Source organism: Chelonoidis abingdonii, chromosome 3 (genome assembly GCF_003597395.2).
Source record: "Chelonoidis abingdonii isolate Lonesome George chromosome 3, CheloAbing_2.0, whole genome shotgun sequence".
In the NCBI taxonomy this organism is placed as follows: Eukaryota; Metazoa; Chordata; order Testudines; family Testudinidae; genus Chelonoidis; species Chelonoidis abingdonii.
The window spans coordinates 32923214-32945854 of NC_133771.1; the positions used below are offsets into that span (position 1 = coordinate 32923214).

Genomic DNA, 22641 nt, shown 5'->3' on the forward strand with positions numbered 1-22641 from the left:
GAACACAAGGGTATAAAAGGGAGGAGGAGTTCCAACTGCCTTTCAGTTCCTTCCCCAATTTTGAAATTCTTTAGCTGAGACGCCAAAAAAAGTGGGAAAAATGTGTGTAGACATGTGAAGAATATGTAGAGATGATACACTTTAAGAACAACCTCCTCCTTCTTTTATATGTCTCTGCATATTCCCACTTATGGGAGATTAATGATTAGCACAGCACACTGGGAAGGTAGGCTGAGGATTTATAGGTGAACAAGAACTGCAAAACTGCCCAAACAGGCATCACCTCTGGATGGCAAATCAAGAAAGTATTAGAAGAGTCCACAATTTCGATCTCTACCAGATCCGACCTCACTGAGGGACAAATCTTTGCTTCAAGGACATACAGAGCTTCAAGTAGCAGCTCTGTAAATCTATGAAAACTGCTGCCTTTGAATTAGCTGAATACCTACCAACATAATCAGAAGAATGAACACCTGGGAAGACAAAAGGGTGTAAGAGCTAGCTAAGATATTTGTGCAGTTGTACAAGAACACAGTTCGAAGAATTTGCCTGTACATAGTTTCCCTCCCCCCCTTCAGCAAATCAGTCTTTGGTCCAAGGGAGAGAATCTTGTAGACCAAACACATAGTTTTCAACTTCAGAATCCTACAGAATTCACAAGCCTAGAAATGGCTGGAGAACACGGTGCAGAACCCAAGCCACCACCTGGAAATATTAATTTAGATATAAAGGAATTCCTTTCTCTTCTCCCTTTTCAAGCATGTGTTATCTTCACCTTCTGTATCTTGAAGGACCTGAGACATAAGTGGCTCAGGTGTAAGTAGTGCCATGACGGGATAGTTGTTAGCAGTCTTAAGGAGGCCACAGATGTAACCTGGATAAAGGTATATCATAGTTACACTGTAAAAGGAACCTGTCTGTGGACCAAAGTCTAGATACAGACACAAATGCATGAATGGCTTGATGTCTGAAACAATCATGTCAGGATAGCAAAAACACTGTGCTGCTTAAATAGGGAATAATCTTGTGGATACCCCTGATTAGTTGGACTAACAATACAAGGTTGGAGCTAGTCCTGTAGAAAGAGGCAATTTGATACCAATGTCACTATGCAGATAACAATTTTCATGTGCTGAGCAACCAAGGAATAGCACTACAAACCAACAATTCCAAGCAACCAGTGTTTTCAATCTCAGTTGATAATCCCAAATTTACAAGTTGAAGTGCTTTCGCACTGAGCATTGTCATTACCTGCAGATTCAAGCTCAGGTAAATTTACAAAAAGATGAAAACACTTTTGAGCTGCACCTGAAACAAATGGCCTGTAATATTCAAACTGAGGAGGAAAATCCAAAGTCTTTCTGGCGCTGCAGTAGAATAAGCTCCAGGACTAAAGCATCAGAAGGCCCAATTCAACCTGAATTGAGTCCTTTGTTACCAAGGCAGTGTGGTCCCAGCAGCAGCTCCAAAATTTTTTTTTATTATTGATGTATTTATTTGTTTTAAACTGCTGCTCCTTGAAGCTTGGGGGATATCAACATATAATTGATTGTACATAAATAGGACAAGCATTCAGATACAGTGATCCACCATCACAATATTAGAGTGGACTTTAGAGAAGCTCTTTATAGCCTGTCTCCCAAAACAAAGCATTGAAACTAAAATTTGAAACTTACATGTCTCTAGGCAGTAACAGCCTTGGACAGTTTCAAAATCAGGCCATCAGCACCAGCTCTGAGGTCTGAGTCACTTTCAGAACCAGTAAGTGTTGTGACACTGAAGGAGACATCATAGGCACTGGAGCTACCTCAGTCTCAGCATGGGAAAAGTTGTTTCAAGATTTCAGAACCAAGGATGGTTCTCAAGAACACCTTGTTTAGGGAACCCAGCTGAAGAATTCTATAGCTGATTAAGGCCATTCTGTGTCCTCCTCAGAACTGTCAGCCTGAAAATTTGTCAGTTCTACTGATTTCATCTGGAGGGACTCCCACAAAAGGAATGCCTAGAGCCTCAGTCAACTATGACTGATGACTCTGGGAGTAAACCACCATCTCTGAACAGTTTAACATGCAACTACGCATCTGACAACTGGAGAAACTCTAGGGCACAATGCCAACATTTAGGGATCAGGCAACTATGGTGCCACCTATAAAAACCAAAATCAATGATGTTAGGTTCTCAGAACCTGTTTCAGTCCATCTGTGAACCACTTATGTTAGACAGCGTCACAGCATCAGATTCTCCTGATCCTGTGTTGCTGGATATTCAATATTGGACTGCTCAGTATAGAGTTGATGGTGCCAGAAAATCAAGGATGCTGGATATTTGGACTCAAACTCAGCTACCCATGACAAATCAGGCAACCTTAGTGATGCTGAAATAAGGTATAACAGCCCTTTATTAAGTGGCATGTCAGAGAAGTCAGTTGCGCTGGCACTGGACTTGGGCAAATCCACCAAACTCGGTATCATTGATACTAGGCACTAAATCACTTTAACAAATGGTTTACCCACGATAACAGGGGTGGCGTCTAGGTACCGAGTTATGTTGACTCAGATGGATCTTATGGCCATTTCAGTTGGATACACAACATCAACTAAGGTCGACTTTAGTGCAACTTACACTCAGCACCATGCCACGCCAAGAAACTGGCTTACCAGAGTAAATTGTGCCAGATCCACGGCACTTGACTCAGTTGACTCAAAAGGATCTGGGCACCTAACTCCAGTTATACCAGGGGTAGGCTACCTATGGCACACGTGCCGAAGACGGCACGCAAGCAGATTTTCAGTGGCACTCACACTGCCTGGGTCCTGGCCACCAGTCCAGAGGGCTCTGCATATTAATTTCATTTTAAATTAAGCTTCTTAAACATTTTAAAAACCTTATTTACTTTACATACAACAATAGTTTAGTTATATATTATAGACTTATAGAAAGAGACCATCTAAAAATGTTAAAATGTATTACTGGCACACGGAACCTTAAATTAGAGTAAAGAAATGAAGATTCGGCACATCACTTCTGAAAGATTGCTGACCCCTGAGTTATACTGATTCTGATCCACTTCAAGCACATGGTATACCTGCCAACAGTATCAAAATCTTGGCACCAGATTCCGACAACACAGACAGCAGTGGGAATGATACTACCATGGACAACATGTAGTATAAATGTGGCCACATCAGTCCCAGAATATTAGAGAGACTAGGTGGGTGAGGTAACACATTTATTGGAGAACTTTTGTTGGTGAGAGAGAAGTTTTCAACCAAGACAGAGCTCTGCGTGGCCTGAAAGCCTGACTCTCTCACCAACAGAAGTTGGTCCAAAGAAAGATATTACTTCACCAACCCTGTCTCTCTATTTCAACAAGTGGGTCCATGGTGCTGGATAATAGCCATTGGATGGATCTGGGGGTGCCCATAGTGTTGGAATCTCAGCACTGAACAAGATCAAACTCAGTGTCATATCAGCAATGATGGAATGTCAGCACCAAATCACGTCACCCCAAAGGGGTCCGGAAACCACAGTGCCAAGTCAACTGCCAGAATTTCAGTGCCAGGCCTAGTCAGGTAAGAAAGGGAAAAGGACATAATTAAGCCAGGCACAGAGCCACTTGGGCTAGCAGATGTCCAGAGTTGATGCTGGACTTACGTATTTCCAGATTTAGTTGACTGGGCTTGTGAAGTCCTGTCCCACCCCACAATAATCAATAGGGGCGCAAGAGGCATCCTTCCCACTTCTCTGGACTGCTCAGACTCAGAATAACAAAGAAGGTGTGAGTCTGGCATGGCTAAGTAAATAAACTGTATGAAATGACTAACAATCAAACTAACTAAACTGAAAATGGTCCATGAAAAGGAAGGAGGAGGCAGGAAAATAAAAAACGACAAATGCTAAGGACACTGTATGTAATCCAAGTTCACTGCACCTTTAATAGTTTAAGAAGGAATTAAAGGGAGGTTGGAGCCACTTGTTCTTTTATACCCTCAGAACCCTCCACCAGTGGAGGGAGTAAGGGTGCAAGTGGACCCCAGTGGACATTGTTCTCTAGAAGATTCCACAGCTCAACACCAGGAGGCACTCAAAGAACAGTACCTCTCCCCATATGCAGTGAAGACGGTAATAAAGGTGGACTGATTATGATTGCTTTCTAATGGGAACATTATTAAGCACACAAGCTTACCAAAAATGAAACAAATTTTTTAATCACCATTGCCACAGCACAATAAATGACAATTAACTTAATTCATAAGTTATATTATCAACTACAGAATTCTAAAATAATTTTTCCACTGATTAGTATTGTGCACATGCCTTGAAAGAAATTATGCTCAGGATCTCAAGTGGGGCTCGAGGTGTTACAATAACAAACCACCACCACCTCTACATTTCAAATTATGCTCTACACTTTTATTAAAAAGGAAATACATACACTTTTGTTTCGTAATCCTTCCAAGCCTTATCAAAAGGTTTTTTCAGATCCTGTCAACATAGGAAAAAGACATTAAACATGGCTAAGTATTTGCTACAAAAACACAGTAGATCTAATCACCCAGGCCCAGGCACTGTTGTGAGTGCCAGTACAGGATTGACAGGGAACAAGGAGCCCTTCCTCTCCCCCTCCCCCTTTGTGCAGCTCACATAAGAGCTGGGCAAAAAGAGATCAGGCGTGTGTAAGGACTGCTTCCTAACTACTACTCCAAGAGTACATAGCTGCATGCAGAACAGACTATGGTGCAGCCTTCAAAAAAAAAACAACACCCTAACATGTGGCAATGTGCATGCTCCCCCTGCACGCTGCATAGCTCAGAAAGGCATCTAGCCTCTAAAACTTCCCTTGAGGCAATTCAGCTCTGCACCACCTGAAAGTCTTTTGCCTAAATGATACAATCAAGTCTTTAGTAAAGACTTAGTCATTTGACTTCAGTGGGAATAGGATTGGGCCCTACTGGCCCAAATCCTGCATCCTAACTCAGATGCAGAATTTCCCTGGACTTCAAGAAGAGCAAACTAGAGGATCTGGCTCTGAGCACAAGATAACTTGGATAAGTGCTTATTTTTACAAGGCATTCAATTGTTTTATTAGCATCTAATTTGTTCCGTGATTGACGTTTTATTACATGATTAGAGAGATCAGCCCACTATAGATCAAATAACATTACTAACTACCAAAATTAGAAAAAAAACCTGATAATACATAGCAGGAACCACACACTTCCTTAAAACAATTATTTATTAATTCCATATTCATAATTATTCACTTAAGCCTCAGACCAAGGCAACAGCGTTGTAAAGACTGAGGGCCCAGTCCTCCAAATACTTAGCATCAATGACACTACTCATACGAGTAATGCTACTCCCTTGCATAAACGTTTGGAGGACTGCTTAGGAAACCATCAGCATAGCACTTTCAAATCATTATAGAACAAAAGACAACATTTTCTTTTTTACTCTGCTGCATTTCTACTTTCTCCTTTTTTTAACCTGTTTATAATATTAACATAACCAACGTATACAGCAGAGTGCATTATAATAAACTGATTTTGCATTTGAACAAACACCAAATTAAAGGTGAGGCATGAAAAAGCAATGTACTGCTATGCACAGTATCCTGAACTATATGAATCTTGTCTCATTTGTTTGTGCAGGTTAGTCGTGAAAATAAAAAACAAATTATTTCATCTTATTAAACATACCCAAATATTACACTGAAATGGAATGGTCTCAGGCAGTCAAGCATATAGGGATACAAGAAAGTTTCTTGTCCCCACATTAACACCCTCATTCTGCAGCATGCTTAACTTTATGTATTGTGAATAGTTCCATTGTCAGTTGGACCAACTACACACAATGCATAAGGTTAAAATACTTGCTAAGTCTTTGAAGGATTGGGACCTCGGATCTCTTTCCCAATTCAGTTATTAAAGGAGGAAGACAAAAATATGCTGCAGTTATTGATTTGTTGTGCAGGAATGAGTTAGAAAGAGGTAAAGGGGGGAGGAAGAGCTGAGGTAACTAGAAGGAAGATAAAGGGTCTGACCATTTTTGTCTTTTTTTTTTTTAAAAGAAGCATTTTACCTTTCTGCCGTTTACAGCCTATTTTGTAGGATTTTTGTTCTGTTTTTTCTCCCTTTAATTTAAAAATTTCGAAACAATTGCTTCCAGTTGCTTCCTCATTGTTCACTAATAACCAGACCCTAAGCTAAAAAAACCTCCTAGGCCATTGGCTTAGAAATTTGTTACAAAAAACGCATCAGCATTAGGGTTCTAAGTTTATTCAACTCAGGACACAGTTATTACCTCAAGCAGGACTCATCCAGACAATATTATTATAATATTTTTCAGCTACTGGTTTAAATTCTGTATTTATTCATGCTAAAGAAAAAAGTTTCACCTACTCAAGTGTAAAGCTCCAAATAAATTTACAACGCTATATAATGTTAATTGTAATCCTTTTAAATTAAACACAAGTTCTTAAGCATCTCTCTCCACGTATTTTATCTGAGCTCTGTACAATCCTTGCAATCTTCTACCACAGCCTCAAGATTATTACACCTTCTGAAGGAACTTTGTCCTTTGGTTTTGTAGTTATCTACACACTGTTCTATAGCTAAGCCACAAGGGCAAAGAAGTAACTCAGTTCACAGCTGATATCAAGGGCATCCCTTAGGGCTTGGCTACACTGGAGAGTTGCAGCGCTGGTGGTGGGTTTACAGTGCTGCAACTTACTCATCGTCCACACTTGCAAGGCACATACAGCGCTGCATCTCCCTGGCTGCAGCGCTGGCTGTACTCCTGCTCTGCCTGGGGTATAACGATTGCAGAGCTGGTGATGCAGCGCTGCTCCACCAATGTGGCCACCAAAAGCGCTGTAATTGGCCTCCAGAGGTATTCGGAGGTATCCCAGAATGCCTATTCAGCCACTCCCAACAGTGCTGCAAATGTGGCCACACTGCAGAGCTGATAGCTGTCAGTGTGGCCACACTGCAGCGCTTTCCCTACACAGCTGTACGAAGACAGCTGTAACTACCAGCGCTGTACAGCTGCAAGTGTAGCCATACCCTTAGTTACTGGGTAGTGAAGTAGTATACTAGCATATGGGGGTAGCTATGTTAGTCTGTATCCACAAAAACAACAAGGAGTCTGGTGGCACCTTAAAGACTAACAGATTTATTTGGGCATAAGCTTCTGTGGGTAAAAAACCTCACTTCTTCAGATGCATAGAGTGAAATACATACTAGCATATGTATTTTTTCAACTAAAATTAAATTGGTACATTAGCCATATATATTTGTACCAAAAATAACTTTATAAAAACAGAAATAAATGATTACCATACCCCTTTTACTCCTTTTAGGTCTCCCTTAAGCAAACTGTCCAATGGGAAAGTGATTATGTTGTTCATATTCTGAATCTGTAACAAAAATTTAAGTTATGCTTTAGTTAAAGATTTTTAACATACTATAAAGAAAAATATACGCTCTTTGGCTTCACTGAAATATTTGAAAAGTTTTAATTTCTCTTCCTAATACTGTTTAATAAGTATTTATTAGTACAACCAATAATCAAAGATACATGCAATATGACTGAACCTTAGAACACATATCTGCGAACACTACCAAACATACAAAATGTCTGCAGCTGGGATGGCAGTAAGCACAACATCCAGTAGAGAATGCAAAATGAGTCCATTAATTGTCTGTTTAAATTATAATAATATAATTTTTTCTACGTTTAATATATTTCAGCCTATTATTATTGACCATCTATTTTCCAATCTCTTAAACCACATCAGTATAGACTTATGTGTATGCTTAACTTTAAGTACAGGAGCAGTCCCACTGAACTCAATCGAACTATTTAACACGTATAATCAAACATACATATCAAATCTTTGCAGGACCAAGACCTTACAGATTATCAATTTAACATGAGAGACTGTCCCCCTTTCTCATGCTGATTAGCGCCTTATGCTGCAGTAATTCCTATTTATATTGCAGGGAATACTAACAGAGTAAGGTACTATCCAACATAAAGGAGGCAGAATCTAGCCCTTTGAAGACTGCTGTTTGTATATATAATATACGTAACATGCATTCTTAAAGGAGTAGATTTTCAAGGAAGTACGCAAGAACAATTTATTTTTAAACAGAAAAAATATTAATTTTGGAAAAGGTACTAAAGATTTTATGACAACGTAACATTTAAAATAAGCAAAATATCACAGGGGGAAAAAATCATTTCATTTAGAAAGAAAGGAGAAAAGACAGCACAATTTTGGATTTAAATACTATACCTTTAGCCACATCCACATAACATTTTGATTAAACAAAATAACTAAAGCAAGAAATAATGCTGTATGACCATGTGTAGCAGATACCAGTAAACCTCTATAAAGTGTTTCATCTCATCATATGATTCAGGCACAATGTTCAAGCTGTGGGCACTATGTTAAATTTTAACTTAGTACAAATATACATATTGCATTGAGAGTAAGAGATGGTGTAAAACAACTGCATCAATGAAAAAGATTAATTTATGTTAACACATGAGGACTTTTTTAAGGGAAGATTTCCCCACCCCATCCTCCACCCACAGAAACCAGGCAATGCACAGAAATGTGTACAATGGGTGGGATTTTCAAAAGTGCTCAGTGTATACAAAGAACTTTATATCACCTAATATCAAATCCTACAGTCACTTAAGCAGTGCTAACAATCTCTCAAGAGAGTCCCATCTAGTTTCCTGCAGCCAGAAAGAGGAAGATGCAAACGGGAACCTCAAGAAAGGAGTCTGAAGCAGTATAATTGCAGAGAAGGGATTCATTTCCAGCCCAGAACAGTACATATCAAGAGTTACCATCTAATGGCTCGTTGGTGGCTTAAGCGAAATGATCTCAGTGGTCTCAATACTGTCCTCAGAGGGCAGCTATGCATGTAAAAAAAAAATCATCATCAACACACTTGACACTTACTGATATAAGCCTCAGAAGAGAGGTCAAAGGGTAATTAGGCCTGGAGATCTGACTATACCCTCAAGCCTAAAGATGGTTTCTTCACGGGGGGGATGAGGTACATTGGTGGCAGCACACACATTTTCACTTGACCAATCACATTGCACCTTTTCAGTAGATAAGAGGTCATTTAGTCTCAATGACTCATAAGCGGTCTCTTTTTATGTGAATTAATTTCACATGAAAAATAAAAATTGGTAGCAGTAATGTTTTTACATGGATTAGGGACACAGTGCTGAAAATGATTTGTCTGCTCCACACTGACTGCTAAGTCATGGTTAGCATTCCATTATCTACACATCAACATAATTGCGCTCAAACATGATGAAAGGGGAGGCTACTTACCTGTAAACTGGATGTCCTTGAAGATGTGTGGTACCTATCTATGTTCCACTGAGAGTTAAACATGCACACCATGTGTTCGGAGCTGGAGAATTTGAAAGTTGCGTCAATTGGTCCAACTGCCTCTCCAGTTCCTTCTCCACCATGAATCAAATAAGATCAAAAGCAGAAGGGAGGGAGAGCTGGTAGTGGAATACAGACAGGGATCACACATATTGAAGAACTTCCAGTTACAGGTAAGTAACCTTCCATTCTTCTTCGAGAAATGGTCCCTACTGTATTACACTTCAAGTGATTGACAAAAAGTACCTAAGTAGGATGAGGGTGCGAGCGTATAGATGGTAGGGCTCAGCAGAGTACCACAATCCCAAATGTGGCATCAGCAGAAGAGTCCTGGCACCAAGGCATGTCTGGCAAATGCGTGAATGAAGCCTCCTGTGGCTGCTTTACAGATATCCAGGAGAAGGGTGGAGGTATAGCTCAGTGGTTTGAGCATTGGCCTGCTAAACCCAGGGTTATGAGTTCAATCCTTGTGGGGGCCATTTAGGTGACTGGGGTAAAAACCTGTCTGGGAATTGGTCCTGCTTTGAGTAGAGGGTTGGATTAGATGACCTCCTGAGGTCCCTTCCAACCTTGATATTCTATGACAAGTACCTCCTGAAGAGATGCCACAGTTGTGGCTTGCTCTCTGGTGGAATGATTCTTATACAACAGCAGATGGGAGAGGAGGTTCAACAGCTGATAGAGTAGATTACAAACACAGATCCATTTGGAGATTCTCTGGGTGGAGATGACATGTCCTCTGACTCTTTCTACTATGATGATGAAGTGTCTCAGGGATTTTCTGATCGGTTTTGTGCTCTGAAGGTAAAAGGCCAAGGCCAGTCAAATGTTGAGGGAGTGGAGTCTTCGTTCCTCTGTGGAAGTATGTGGTTTTGGGAAGAAAAGCACACAGGTTAATCAATTGGTTATGGTGAAATTCCAAAACTAGTTGGGGCTGAATCTGGGATGTAGACACAAAGAAACCTTACCCTTATGGAACACAGGGAACAGAGGACCTGCCATCATCGCTCCAAGTTTGCCAACCTCTTTAGCTGGGGTGATGGTTACAAGGAAAGCGACCTTCATGGAAAGAAGAGACATGAAACAAGAAACCAAAAGGATCAAAGGCCGGTGGGGGGGGGGGGGGGAGGTTGTGAGTACTGAGAGAACAAACTTTAGGTCTCACTGGGTAGTCAGCTTCTGAATATGAGGGAACATTCTTATTAGGCCTTTCCACTCCAGAATTTATTGGTGCAAAGATTGAGAAGCCCTGAGAAGGTGGATGGAATGAACTGATTGCCGCCAAGTGGACTCAGAAGGAGCTGATGGACAAATATGATGTCTTCAAAGATAGCACCCAGTCCAAGATGAGAAGCATATTTGTATTTCTAGAGAATGACACTTTGATAGGCACAACAAGAAAAGCACTTCCAATTAATTAGGTAACATTTTCTAGTAGAGTCCTTTCTGCTATTAGAGAGGATGTCTCATATGACTATGGAGCATGAATGTTCTAAGGATGATGCCCCATCCAAATACCACACTCTGAGGTGGAGAGGACATGGATAGAGGCACCTCATCTTCCCATTTCACTGGGTCAGGGGCTTGGGAAGTGTTGGGAGGATGATTGGTGGTCGAGATGACATGCATAGGAGGTTGAGAAAAAGACAGTTACTCACCTTTGTAACTGTTGTTCTTGGAGATGTGTTGCTCATATCCATCCCAATTAGGTGTGCGCGCGCCGCGTGCACGATTGTCGGAAGATTTTTACCTTAGTAACACTCGATGGATAGGCTGAGGCACCCCCTGGAGTGGTGCCCTTATGGCACTGGATATATGACCCTGCCGACTCAACGCCCCCTTAGTTCCTTCTTGCCGGCTACTATGACAGAGGGGAAGTGGGGCGGATTTGGAATGGATATGAGCAACGCATCTCAAAGAAAAACAGTTACATAGGTGAGTAACTGTCTTTTCTTCTTCAAGTGTTTATTCATATCAATTCCAATTGGGTGACTCCCAAGCCTTACCTAGGCAATGGGGTCAGAGTGAGATGTCGCGGTGTGAAGGACCGCTGAACCAAATGCAGCATCACCCCTGGACTGCTGCACTATTGCATAGTGGGAAGCGAAGGTATGTACTGATGACCAAGTTGCTGCCCTGCAGATCTTCTGTATGGGCACATGAGCCAGGAAGGCGGAGGACGAAGCTTGAGCCCTAGTAGAGTGGGCAATAAGGTGCATAGTTGGGACACCAGTCAAGTCATAGCATGCACGGATGCATGATGTAATCCAGGACGAGATGCGCTGTGTGGAGACCAGGAGGCCCTTCATCCGGTCTGCCACCACTACAAACAGCTGGGTCATCCTCCTAAAGGGTTTTGTTCATTCGATGTAAAAGGCAAGGGCCCTGCGAACATCTAGGTGTCGGAGCCCAACGACTTCTGGCCTAAGATGGCGGCCTGCAGGGCCTTAAGATGGCGTCTGTATGGCCAATTGTAGGTCATCCAAAGGTAACACTAACACTGTGTGTTACCTTGAGGGCCGTGTGCAGATTCCCGCTCTTTTTTGCCTGGTCACCTAAAGGTTAGGCTAGGGCCGTGTGCAGTCTCCTTGCTCTTCTGCCCAGCACCAGGGGTCAGGTTAGTGGCCTGGGCATACCACAGTGCCTTGTTCAAGGGGCCCAGTCTGACCAATGGTATACAGTTCACAAGGTCAGCATAGGGTTGGTGTGCAAACCTAAGCTAGTGTGTCTGTGTGAGCTGTCTAGCAGCTCTTGTGTGCCGTTCTGCAAATCTGCATTTAGGGGGCAACATCTGGAACCTGGAGGGATGGGGGAGCTAGGGACCAAAATCAAATTGTGCCATGTGTTTTCAGTCCTGGAATAAAACTATGCCTCAACCAGGGTCTGTTGGGAGTGTCCGTTGTAACTGACTGAACGACCTGATCAACCCTTCAGTGTGGGGGCTCACCCAGGAGTTATAGCCGGCTGCGGACGTGTGTTTTTTTTCAGTTCTTGGTTCTGCCCATGCTACTTATTTATTTCTTGGTGTTCTGCCATGTGTATATTATTCTCTTGGGTTCTACCATGGATAATATGATTAGGCACGTATTTTCTCGGATTTTGGCTACGGATTGCTTATTTATTTCCCGGATTCCGAATTGCAGTCTGGTGTCTGCTCTGCTGGTCAGCTGCATCTGGAATTGGACTTTGGCTAATGTTTTGCTAATGTCTGTGCTTTTGCCTGAACTTCCGCTTGGTCTTGTTTCCCTTAGTCTGGATACCACCACTTAAAACTGCTGGTGCTGTGATAAAGTCTGTGTGTCCTGTCGTCCATAAGTTTATGTATAGTGGTCCGAATCTGATTTATTGAAAGATGCTAAAGTTTCTAATAGTGTCTGTAATAATAATGGTTGGTTAAGTGCACGCATAATTCATTTGATTGGTGTATTTGTTTGCTTGTAAAAGATTGATTTGGTGTTAATAGATGTAAATAGTTTATCCTAGGATTGTGTACAGTTTTCTCATATTCATAGTGCTGTTAGTTGGCTATGAAGTATTCAGTTGTGTATTTCTGCATATAAATAGTTTGTTTCTGTTAGTTGGTAAAAGTGCTCCTCCCCAGCCCCAGTTGTGTTTTTTATCCCAGTCAATAAAGATCACTTATTGTTTAAGCTTGCCAGTTTGTCTGGTCTCGCGGTTTTTTCCTCACTGGATCAAAAAGAACTTAACCGAACCCAACCTTTTTCGGGTCCGGACACTAGGGAATGCAGCTGTTGCGCTCGTCAAGAAATGTGAGGCTTCTGGTAGAAGACCGGAAGGAAGATGTCTTGATTGACATGGAAGACAGACACCACCTTAGGAAGGAAGGCAGAGTGTGGTCACAGCTGTATCTTGTCCTTACGAAACACTGTATACGGTGGGTCTGACGTGAAGGCTCGAAGTTCCAACACACGTCTCGCTAAGGTGATAGCGACGAGATAAGCTATCTTCCAGGAAAGGTACAGAAGCGAGCAAGTGGCCATCGACTCAAACGAGGCACCCATGAGCCTGGTTAGGACCAGGTTGAGGTCCCACGTATGGGCCGGATGCTGAATTTGTGGGTACAGATGTTCCAATCCCTTGAGGAACCTGCTGACCATGGGATTGGAGAAAACCGAGCACCCATTTTTGCCCAGGTGGAAGGCTGAAATTGCTGCTAGTTGTACTCTGATGGATGAAACTACTAGGCCTTGCTGTTTCAAGGACAAGAGAATCTAGGATGGTAGGTACTGGCACCTCTAGAGAGGCAGTATTGCTCAGGGCACACCAGCAGGAGAAACACTTCCACTTGGCCAGATACGTGGACCTACTAGAGGGATTTCTGCTACCCACAAGTACGTGCTGCACTGAGCGGGAGCAACGCAGTTCAGATTGAGTTAGCCATGCAGCATCCATGCTGTGAGAGGGAGGGACTGCAGGTCCAGATGACAAAGTCGTCCATGCTCCTGAATGACCAGGTCCGGCCACAACGAGAGTGGAAGTGGCGTGGTCACCAACAGATCAAGGAGAGTGGTGTACCAATGTTGCCTGGGCCATGCCAGGGCGATCAAGATTAAGCGGGCCTTGTCTCTTCGCAATTTGAGAAGGACCTTGTGGACCAATGGGAATGGAGGAAAGGCATAGAGCAGATGGTCTCTCTCTGGGTCGGCTGCAAAGTGAACTTTTCGACATTGTACAGCAGGCCCAGCTGTCTGAACAAGCTCAAGGTGAACTGAACATGGGATTGCACCTGGAGCTCGGATCGATCCCGAATGAGCCAGTCGTTGAGGTACGGAAACACTTGGATCCGATGTCGATGGAGCGAGGCAACTATGACAGCCATACACTTTGTAAATAGCCTTGGTGCCATGGACAGTCCAAAGGGGACGCTGGTAAACTGGAAGTGTCATTGACTGACCACAAAGCGTAGGAAGTGCCTGTGTGGCGGTTAGATCACTATGTGGAAGTATGCGTCCCTTCCGTCGAGGGCAGCGTACCAGTCTCCACGATCCAGGAAAGGGATTATAGTCCCCAGGGAAACCATGTGGAACTTCAACTTTCCCATAAATTCGTTGAGTCGGCGCAGGTCCAGAATGGGCTGTAGCCTCCCCTTTGCTTTGGGGATTAGGAAGTAGTAGGAGTAAAACACTCTGCCGCTCAGATCCCTTGGAACCACCTCTATAGCTCCGATAGCCAGGAGCGTCTGCACCTCCTGTAGGAGAAGTTGCTCATGAGAGGGGTCCCTGAAGAGGGACGGGAAGTGGGGGACAAAACAAATTGAAGTCAGTATCCACTCTCCACCGTGCGCAGGACCCAGTGATCTGATGTTATGCAGGACCACACAAGGAGGAAATAGGAAAGGCAGTTGGTGAAAGGTGGGGAAGGATCCTGTAAGGAGACTGGTGCTCCGCCCTCAGGCGCACCTTCAAAAGTTTTGTTTGGGCCCTGTCAATGGTTTGGGGGGGTGAGGAGGGGGGCTGGTTCTGGCCTGTCTGAGGACCAGATTGCCTCTTCCTACCACCACGGCTGCATCTTCTAGAAAAGTCCTGTCTCAGTCGGGGGTTAGGGTAGGTGCGCTGCGGTTGGGGTCGGAAGGGCCTACATTGCATCACCGGGGTATACATACCTAAAGAGCGCATGATATCCTAGTTATCCTTCAGACTCTGGAGTCAGTAGTCAGTTTTTTCTGAAAATAACCCCTGGCCAACAAAGGGCAGGTCCTGAATTGTTTGTTGCAGCTCCGGTGGAAGACCAGACACCTGCAGCCACGAGATATGGCGCATAGCTACGCCCAAGGCTAGAGTCCTAGCCACTGAGACTGCCGCATCTATCAAAGCCTGCAAGGATGTCCTGGCTACTTTCATGCCCTCCTCTAGCAAGCCCCTGAACTCCTCCCTAGACTCCTGAGGAATCAGCTCTTTGAACTTTCCCATCGAGTTCCAGGTATTATAATTATAACAGCTCAAGAGGACCTGCTGGTTGTAAGGCGCCAATCGAATAGATATTGCGCCCGAATAAATCCAGGCATCTAGTGGAGCTTGTTGACCGTGTCTTTCCCTCTCATTAATGGATTGTACTCATAGTCTTTGGAGGGGACCAAGTACTTCCTCTCCACCCCCTTGGCAGTGGGAGGAATAGAAGCCAGAGACTGCCAGATTGTATTAGCATTAGCCTGGATGGTCCTAATAAAAGGCAAGGCTATACGTGTGCAGACATCAGCAGATAAAATGTCCACCACCGGATCCTCAACCTCAACCACCTCCTCCACCTGGAGGTTCATGTTTTGTGCCACTCTATGAAGCAAGTCTTGGTGCGCATGGAGGTCTATAGGTGGTGGGCCAGAGGACGTGCCTGTCACCACCTCGTCAGAGGAGGACACACCTGGGACTAAAGGGTCCTGGGGCAAGTTCTGCTGGGGGAGGGGTCCAGCTGCCCTAAGTCCATCATGCTAGGGGGATGGGCCTGAGCTGAGGGTAGGGCCATCACCTCCGAGCCCCTGGGGGGAGGCGGGGAAACTGACAGTGGCCTCCGGGACCCAAGGTTCTGAGTGGGCAGAACAAGACGCTCCCAGTGGGACACCTTGGTCCTGATGGTATGCCCAAGATGTCCAAAAGGACCATTGTGGGGATCCCTGAGCAGGATCCTGCCCCTCTTCATGCCATTGGCTAGAGTTGTCCGCGTCTTGGTCATGGACGCAGTAGCCATTCTCCGCTTGGAACGACCTCGAGTTGAGGCTGGAAGGCCAAGATGGAACCGACCGCTCATGCTGGGTTGCACCGTCATGCATTGTTGGCCCATGCCCTGGGGACAGAGATCAGCACCGCGGTTCTCGAGCGGTACCGTGATCTGGACCGGGACTGACAGTCATATTGGTGCCGGGAGGTAGATCTGGACCTTGATGAAGATCTACGTGTGAAGCAGCACTGGGAACGACTCCGAGGAGACCGGTGCCGGAATCGGTGCCGGGAGCTGGACCAGTACCAACTGTATCGGAAAGAGATCTTCTTGAGGCAGAGCGGCGACACGAGTATGACCAGCGCAGAGATGGTGATCGGTCCTGGGACTGCGAGCAGTGCCGTGGAGGAGACCAGTGCCTGGTTTCCGACAGTGACCTGGACTGGGACCAAGATCGGTGCTGACCCTTCTCACTCTGCGATGGAGGGCACATCATGGAGACCCTCCTTATCAATGGAACAGCCCACACCGGTGGTATCGAAGTTTCTGTCGGTCCCGGTTCGGTGAGCGCAATCAGGTCGCGAGCAGTGGAAAAAGTCTCTGGGATGGAAGGCAGGCCAAGCTCGACCACGGTGTGCACCAGGGAGCTTATGAGCACCAGACTCAACGGTGCTTAGGGTGCCAGAATCGTTGGTCCCGGAGTTGGAGCCTTTGTGGCGCGGTCCAGCACGGGACGCTGCTCCAAGGGAGGCACAGGCGGTGCCAGTAACTGTGCAGGAGCAGCAGGTTGCTTGTGCTGCTTCCTGGCTCCCACAGACAGCGAGCGGTGCCATGCTGGTAATGGTGCCAGAGACATATGGTGCCGGGAGTCTTTGCTGGCACTGGAGGTGTGCTTCGGACCAACGGCACCAGGTCTCGGCGCAGGGCAGAGGGCGTTGGGCTAAGTGCTGCTTCAAAAAGTGCTGCTCCTTTTTTGTCCAAGGCTTGAACACCTCACAAATGCGGCACTTATCTGGCTGATGGGATTCCCGTAGGCACTTCAGACAGGAGTCATGGGAGTCTCCTGTAGGCATCGGCTTGAGGCAGGCCAAGCAGGGTCTGAAGCTTGGAGACCAAGGCATGAGTCCGGTACCAGGAAAGAGAGAAGCCCCTTACCTCCAATTACTATATACGCTAACTACTATTAACTACAACTACACTATAACAACTATCTATAGGTATAAATGAGCAAAGAGCTAGGGAAGTGGAGATCAGCTATGCCGCACTCCACAGTTCCAACGACCGTCACAGGCAGCAAGAAGGAACTGAGGGGAAGCTGGGTTGGCAGAGCATATATTCGGCGTCATAAGGGTGCCACTCCAGGGGACGCCTCAGCCAACCCACCGAGTGTTTCTAAGGTAAAAATCTTCCGACGATCATGCATGTGGCGCACGCACACCTAATTGGAATCGATATGAGCAAGCACTCGAAGAAGAACCAGAGCTGTTTGGGCTAAAAGGGCCCAGGATCAGGATGACCCCGCTCAGTCCTGACAGATTCTGCATGGAACTTATGGCAGGAGTGGTTGCAGAGGGAAGGAATAGTTGAACTGGTCTGACCAAGGAAAAAAACAGAGCATCGCTCTGGGAATGCCCTCTGCAGCAAAATGCAGTGCATTTTCTGTTTCAATTACTAATATACCTGTTTCAGAGGCCGACTGCTTCTGAACACAGGGAGGTGGATCTCACTCCTCCCAGCTTGCTAATGTAGAAGAAAAGACTGCTTGCAACTCCAGAATACTGATGTGCATCCTGAACTCTCAAGATGTCCAGGTACCTTATGCCATGTGTATGTTCATGTGGGCTCCTCAATATAATACGGATGTGTCCTAATAACGGTCCTGTCCGGAGAAGAAGGGTGAAAGGGGATGCCCATGCAGCAGAGGAGACATAACATTAACCAACTGCAGCCACATTTGAAGGCAACAAAGATGGAGTCTTGAAAACAGAGACGCAGATGCACGAGGCCATATGACCTAAGAGAGAAAAATTACTTGACTAGTACTCAAGGGTTGTTTGTGATGTGAGCTATGATACTGTTCATGCCCTAGAACCTGTCCTCTTGCCCAGATGAAGCCAGAGATTGTGCGAGGCATGAGAACACATTTTCCCATGTTTATGCTGACTTCCAGCAAGGAGAGGAGGTACAGCATCACGGAAGTTGATGCACAAGCTTCCTGGCAGGACTTGCAGACAAGGTGCCAGTTGTTGAGGTAGGGGAAGACAACATGTCAGACATTGTTGTCTTAATCTGCTACTACCTTGGTAATATCTTTGTAAATACTCTGGGGGCAATTGCTATTCTGAAGGGAGTACTCTGTACTGAAAATGGTCAGAGCCCACTATGAATCTGAGGAAGTGTCTGTGGACAGGATGAATGAACGCCCTTCATATCAAGAGCTGTAAACCACATGCTCTCTTCTAAAGATAGGTTTCTAGTGTGACCATGTGATACCTGAGTTTGCAAATGGAGCAGTTGAGATGGCAAAGGCTGAGACAGGTCTTCAATCGCCTTTCTTTTTGGGGAAGTAAGTCAAGTAAAACCCTCTACCTTGGTACTGAGGAGGGACATGTTCCATCGACCCTCGCTACAGTAAGGAGTTCACCTCCTGTTTGAGTATACTCTCATGACAGTGGTCTCCAAGGGGAGAGAAGAGAGGGAGAGTTTTCAAGGAGGTAGGGATGCAAACTATCATATAGCCACAGTGGATGACATTCAGCACCCCCTTGTCGTTGCACTCAAGGTGCTGAAAAGGAGTGCTAGATGACCTCCCCAAATGGCATATCAGGGTCAGGAGGTGCTGGGCTTAGTGTTTCACGGCTCTCAAGCTCCCATCAAAAACAACACTGAGCCAGGTATTGAGATTGACACACAGAGCCTGTTGCAGAGGGTGTAGGGAAGCAGGACTTCTGAACTCTTTGTCTCTCATGTGGTGGTTCATAGGGCCTCTGATGGAAAAACTGCTGAACCACGTCTAGATATGACAGATGAGCGGTGAACTTTCCTCCTGGGGCAGGCATGTATATCCCAGCAAGTAGAGGATAGCCCTGGAGTCCTTCAAGGTATGGAGAGATCCATCTTCTGGCTGAAGAGGTGTGATTCACCAAATTCTGTATTATCTTCCTGGGAACCCTGACACACGGAGTCATGACCCCTTGCTCATGATGATGGCAGTAACTATAGCTCTAGAGAAAGTACGAGCGGCAACAACTGCAGACTGGAGAGTGGTCCTATAAGTTTGTCTTTGTCTATCAGAGCTTGAAAATGAGCTTTATTCTGTTGCACAAAGCTGTAAACTCCACAAATAGGGCTAAATATGGTTTCCTCGACTATGCCATCAGAATCTGGTTATTGACTATCATGAACTGGAGGCTGGATGTTAAGACCTTTCTTCCCAGCAGATCCATGCATATGCCGTTTTTATCAGCAGGAACAGACCAGGGATATTGCTGACTAGCCCTTTCAGAAGCAGCACAGACTACCGGTGAGTCTGAAATGGCATGAGAGAATGAAAATTCCACTCCTTTTACTGGCACATAATAATGCTTCTCCACTCTTTGTGGGGCAGGAGCACAGGTGGGCCTAGCTGGCTCCAGTATGGCTTCATTAATGGGAAGAGTTATACTCCTGCGTCCAGATAAATGGAGGATGTCTAAGAGTTTGTGCTGGGAGTCTTGGATCTCCTCAAGAGGAATCTGAAACTCCCCAGCAACAGTGTGGAAAAGGTCCTGGAACTGCCTGAAGCCATCAGCGGGGGAGAGGGAAGGAGAAGAGAGGAGGACATGTAGGAGTCACTGCTTCGTCCAGGGATGAAGATGGCAATCTTGCTGTCCCCGGTGGAACTACCGGATCCATAGCATCAGGTTCCTCCTTTGTCGCATCTGGAGGCAGATCTGAGCCTCCCCTTAGAGGGGAGGCAAAAGGTGACTTCGTGGCATATTGGATAGACTCTGCAGTGAAGTACTGTCTCAAGGCCCACAGTAGAGCCAATGGAAGAGTCAACAGCTGGTCACGAGTGCCCCCATGGCATGGGGTACGAGAAGCTCTGAGTCAGAAGAGGTTGGTCCCAAACTGGCGCAGGTCTTTTGGGTGGTGGAGGACACATACGGTAAGGGGAGAAAGATTCATCGGGTGGTTCACAGTCTCACAATGAAAAGAAGGCTGATTCCAGTTCCAGTGGCGGTACCAAATGTGCTGTTGGAGGGGAGATGTATTCTGCAGCTGGGACAAGTGATTCCCTTGGAGGCGATATTATCTCCTTGGAGACAGATGGAGGAGGGGATTCCGGAACTGAGAAAGCAAAAATGCCCCATGGGATGGCAATGGATTCATATTTCTCTGGTGTAAGAGGGGTTCTGCTTGTTCAAGCCATCAGATCCAGCAAGGAAGACGGTATTTGAAGTTGACAGAACTCGGTCCAGTATCAATGGAACCTAATTTTGGGACTTTCTTGTTGTGCCTCTGAGATTTAGGGCAGCTTAAGTCTTGCTTACAGTCGAATCCAGCCTCACTGAAGTAGATTTACAGGAAGACTTTGTCTCATGCTTATGAAAGTGCTTTCTGATGAGACACACCTCCATCCCGTGAGGTCTGTGAAGATAAGAGTCTCCCACACCAGAGTTGGACTTTGCAGCTGGAGACGCACTGCTTCCTGAATCATGCAGATATAATGGGGAGGGGGCGGGGGAGAAGAATCCCCGCCCTGGGTCCAATTGGAGCCTCATGGCCTTCTCCACGAGGCATTTGTGGAGACATTTTGTGGAGACAAAGTTCTTGCCTTTATCGGGCACGCTGGGGAACAATCAGCAGATACCAAATCTCGCTGCGATGTGGGCTTCCCCAATCCTTGCTGATTGAGAAGGATCACGGGCAGGAAGCACAGAGTTTAAAGCCTGGTGACCTGGCTATAGTTTGGACCGCGAACGGAATACGGGGCGTATGGGAGGGAAGGAGTCGCCTTGGGAGGCTAATCTAACACTAATAGATGTATAAATCACTAAAGTCTAAAAGCTATTAAAACTGTTAAAGCTATTTACAAACTAAATAGTTCTTATTTTGTAGAATGAAGCCAAAGCTGCGAACACTGAAGGTTCCGACCAAGGCCAAGTGGCAGTGAGAAGGCACCAGACAGGCGGTCGGTCCACTCCACCCTTTATCCCTTTAGACGGAGGCACGAGGCAAGCCAGGGTGTACATGTGTACCAATGGACAATATTTTCAAATTCTCCAGCTCCAGACGTACAGCGTGCATGCATAACTCAAGGGGGAATACAATAAGGACTATCACTTGAACAAATTTAGCAACCCAGACAAATCCTTAAGCGATAAATGGAGAAATGTAATGAACATGAACCCCAGATACAGCTGAAGACTTCACAAGGAAAAAAGAGAGACACGTATTTTTGTCAGGATTTTATCCTATGAAATATCACCATCATTCTACATCCAACCTAGCAAGCTATGCTTTCATAGTCTAAACCAGTGGTCACCAACCGGTCATCGTGATCAGCTGGACAATCCTGGAGGATCTCCCAGGTGATGGCAATCTCTGGCTGCGTAGCAGGGCTGCCGCTAAGACAGGCTCCCTGCCTGCCCCAGCCCCACTCCGCTCCTGGAAGCAGCCAGCATGGCCCCGTGGTTCGGGGGCAGGGGTCTCCCTCCACACGCTGCTCCTGCCTGTAAGCACTGCCCCCACAGCTCCCATTGGCCAGGAATGGGGAGCTGTGCCCAATGGGAACTGCGGGGGCGGTGCTTGTAGAGATAGGCAGCGCACAGAGCCACATGCCACACTCCCCGTCCCCAGGGGCTGCAGGGGTGCGTTCACGCTTTTGAGAAGTGGTGTGGGGCTGAGGTAGGGAGGGAGCCTGCCTTAGTGGCAGACACATGGCACCGCCGACCGGGATCAGCTGGAGGTAAGTGCTGCCCAGCAGGAGGCTGCATCCTGGACCTGAGCCCCCTCCCGGAGCTAGCACCCCAACCCCCCTCCTGCACCCTGAGCCCCCTCCCAGAGCCAGCATCCTATCCCCCCTCCTGTACTCCCTCCCAGAGCTCACATCCCCTCCTGCACCCCAACACTCTGTCCCAGTCCAGAGCCCCCCTCCTGCACCCCAACCTCCTGCCCCAGGCTCAGCCCAGAGCCCCCTACAAGATTCACCTTCTCACCACTGTATTCTTCAGTGAATCAGAACAGAAAACTTGTAGAAGAAATTAATATTTAAACAAAGAGCACAACAGAACACTGACCGCCCATCAAGACAGTTCTGACTGCTTTCATGAACAGTGCATAGGTACAATGGATGTAGAAGAGAGAATATATATGCAAGTATTTCTAGTTAAAGACTTTCAAATAAATTAAAAACTTTAAAATAGGGGTTCTTTTTGAAAGTATTGATGTTAGACAATTGTATTCCTCTAATATTTTGTTTTTTAACTGGTTATATTTATATTATGTACTACTTGTTGTATCCTTTACATTCCTCTTCTACTTATGTTTGTAAAATAAATTTAAAT

At 45.6% G+C, this 22641-nt stretch overlaps 2 protein-coding genes across 3 annotated transcripts in view; one reads left to right on the top strand and one right to left on the bottom strand.

The window, feature by feature from the left end:
* The window catches only part of ADAM17 (ADAM metallopeptidase domain 17), a 443735-nt gene that overhangs the window by 301824 nt on the left and 119270 nt on the right, over positions 1–22641 (top strand). The gene's annotated exons all lie outside the window — the stretch shown is intronic.
* The window catches only part of ASAP2 (ArfGAP with SH3 domain, ankyrin repeat and PH domain 2), a 192536-nt gene that overhangs the window by 124045 nt on the left and 45850 nt on the right, over positions 1–22641 (bottom strand). For both annotated transcript variants that reach the window (XM_032795190.2, XM_032795188.2), the window contains exons 4-5: positions 7343–7417; positions 4436–4485 (exon numbers count right to left, since the gene is read on the bottom strand). In XM_032795190.2, coding sequence (XP_032651081.1) covers positions 4436–4485; positions 7343–7417 — 125 coding nt within the window. The remainder of the gene's footprint in view (positions 1–4435; positions 4486–7342; positions 7418–22641) is intronic.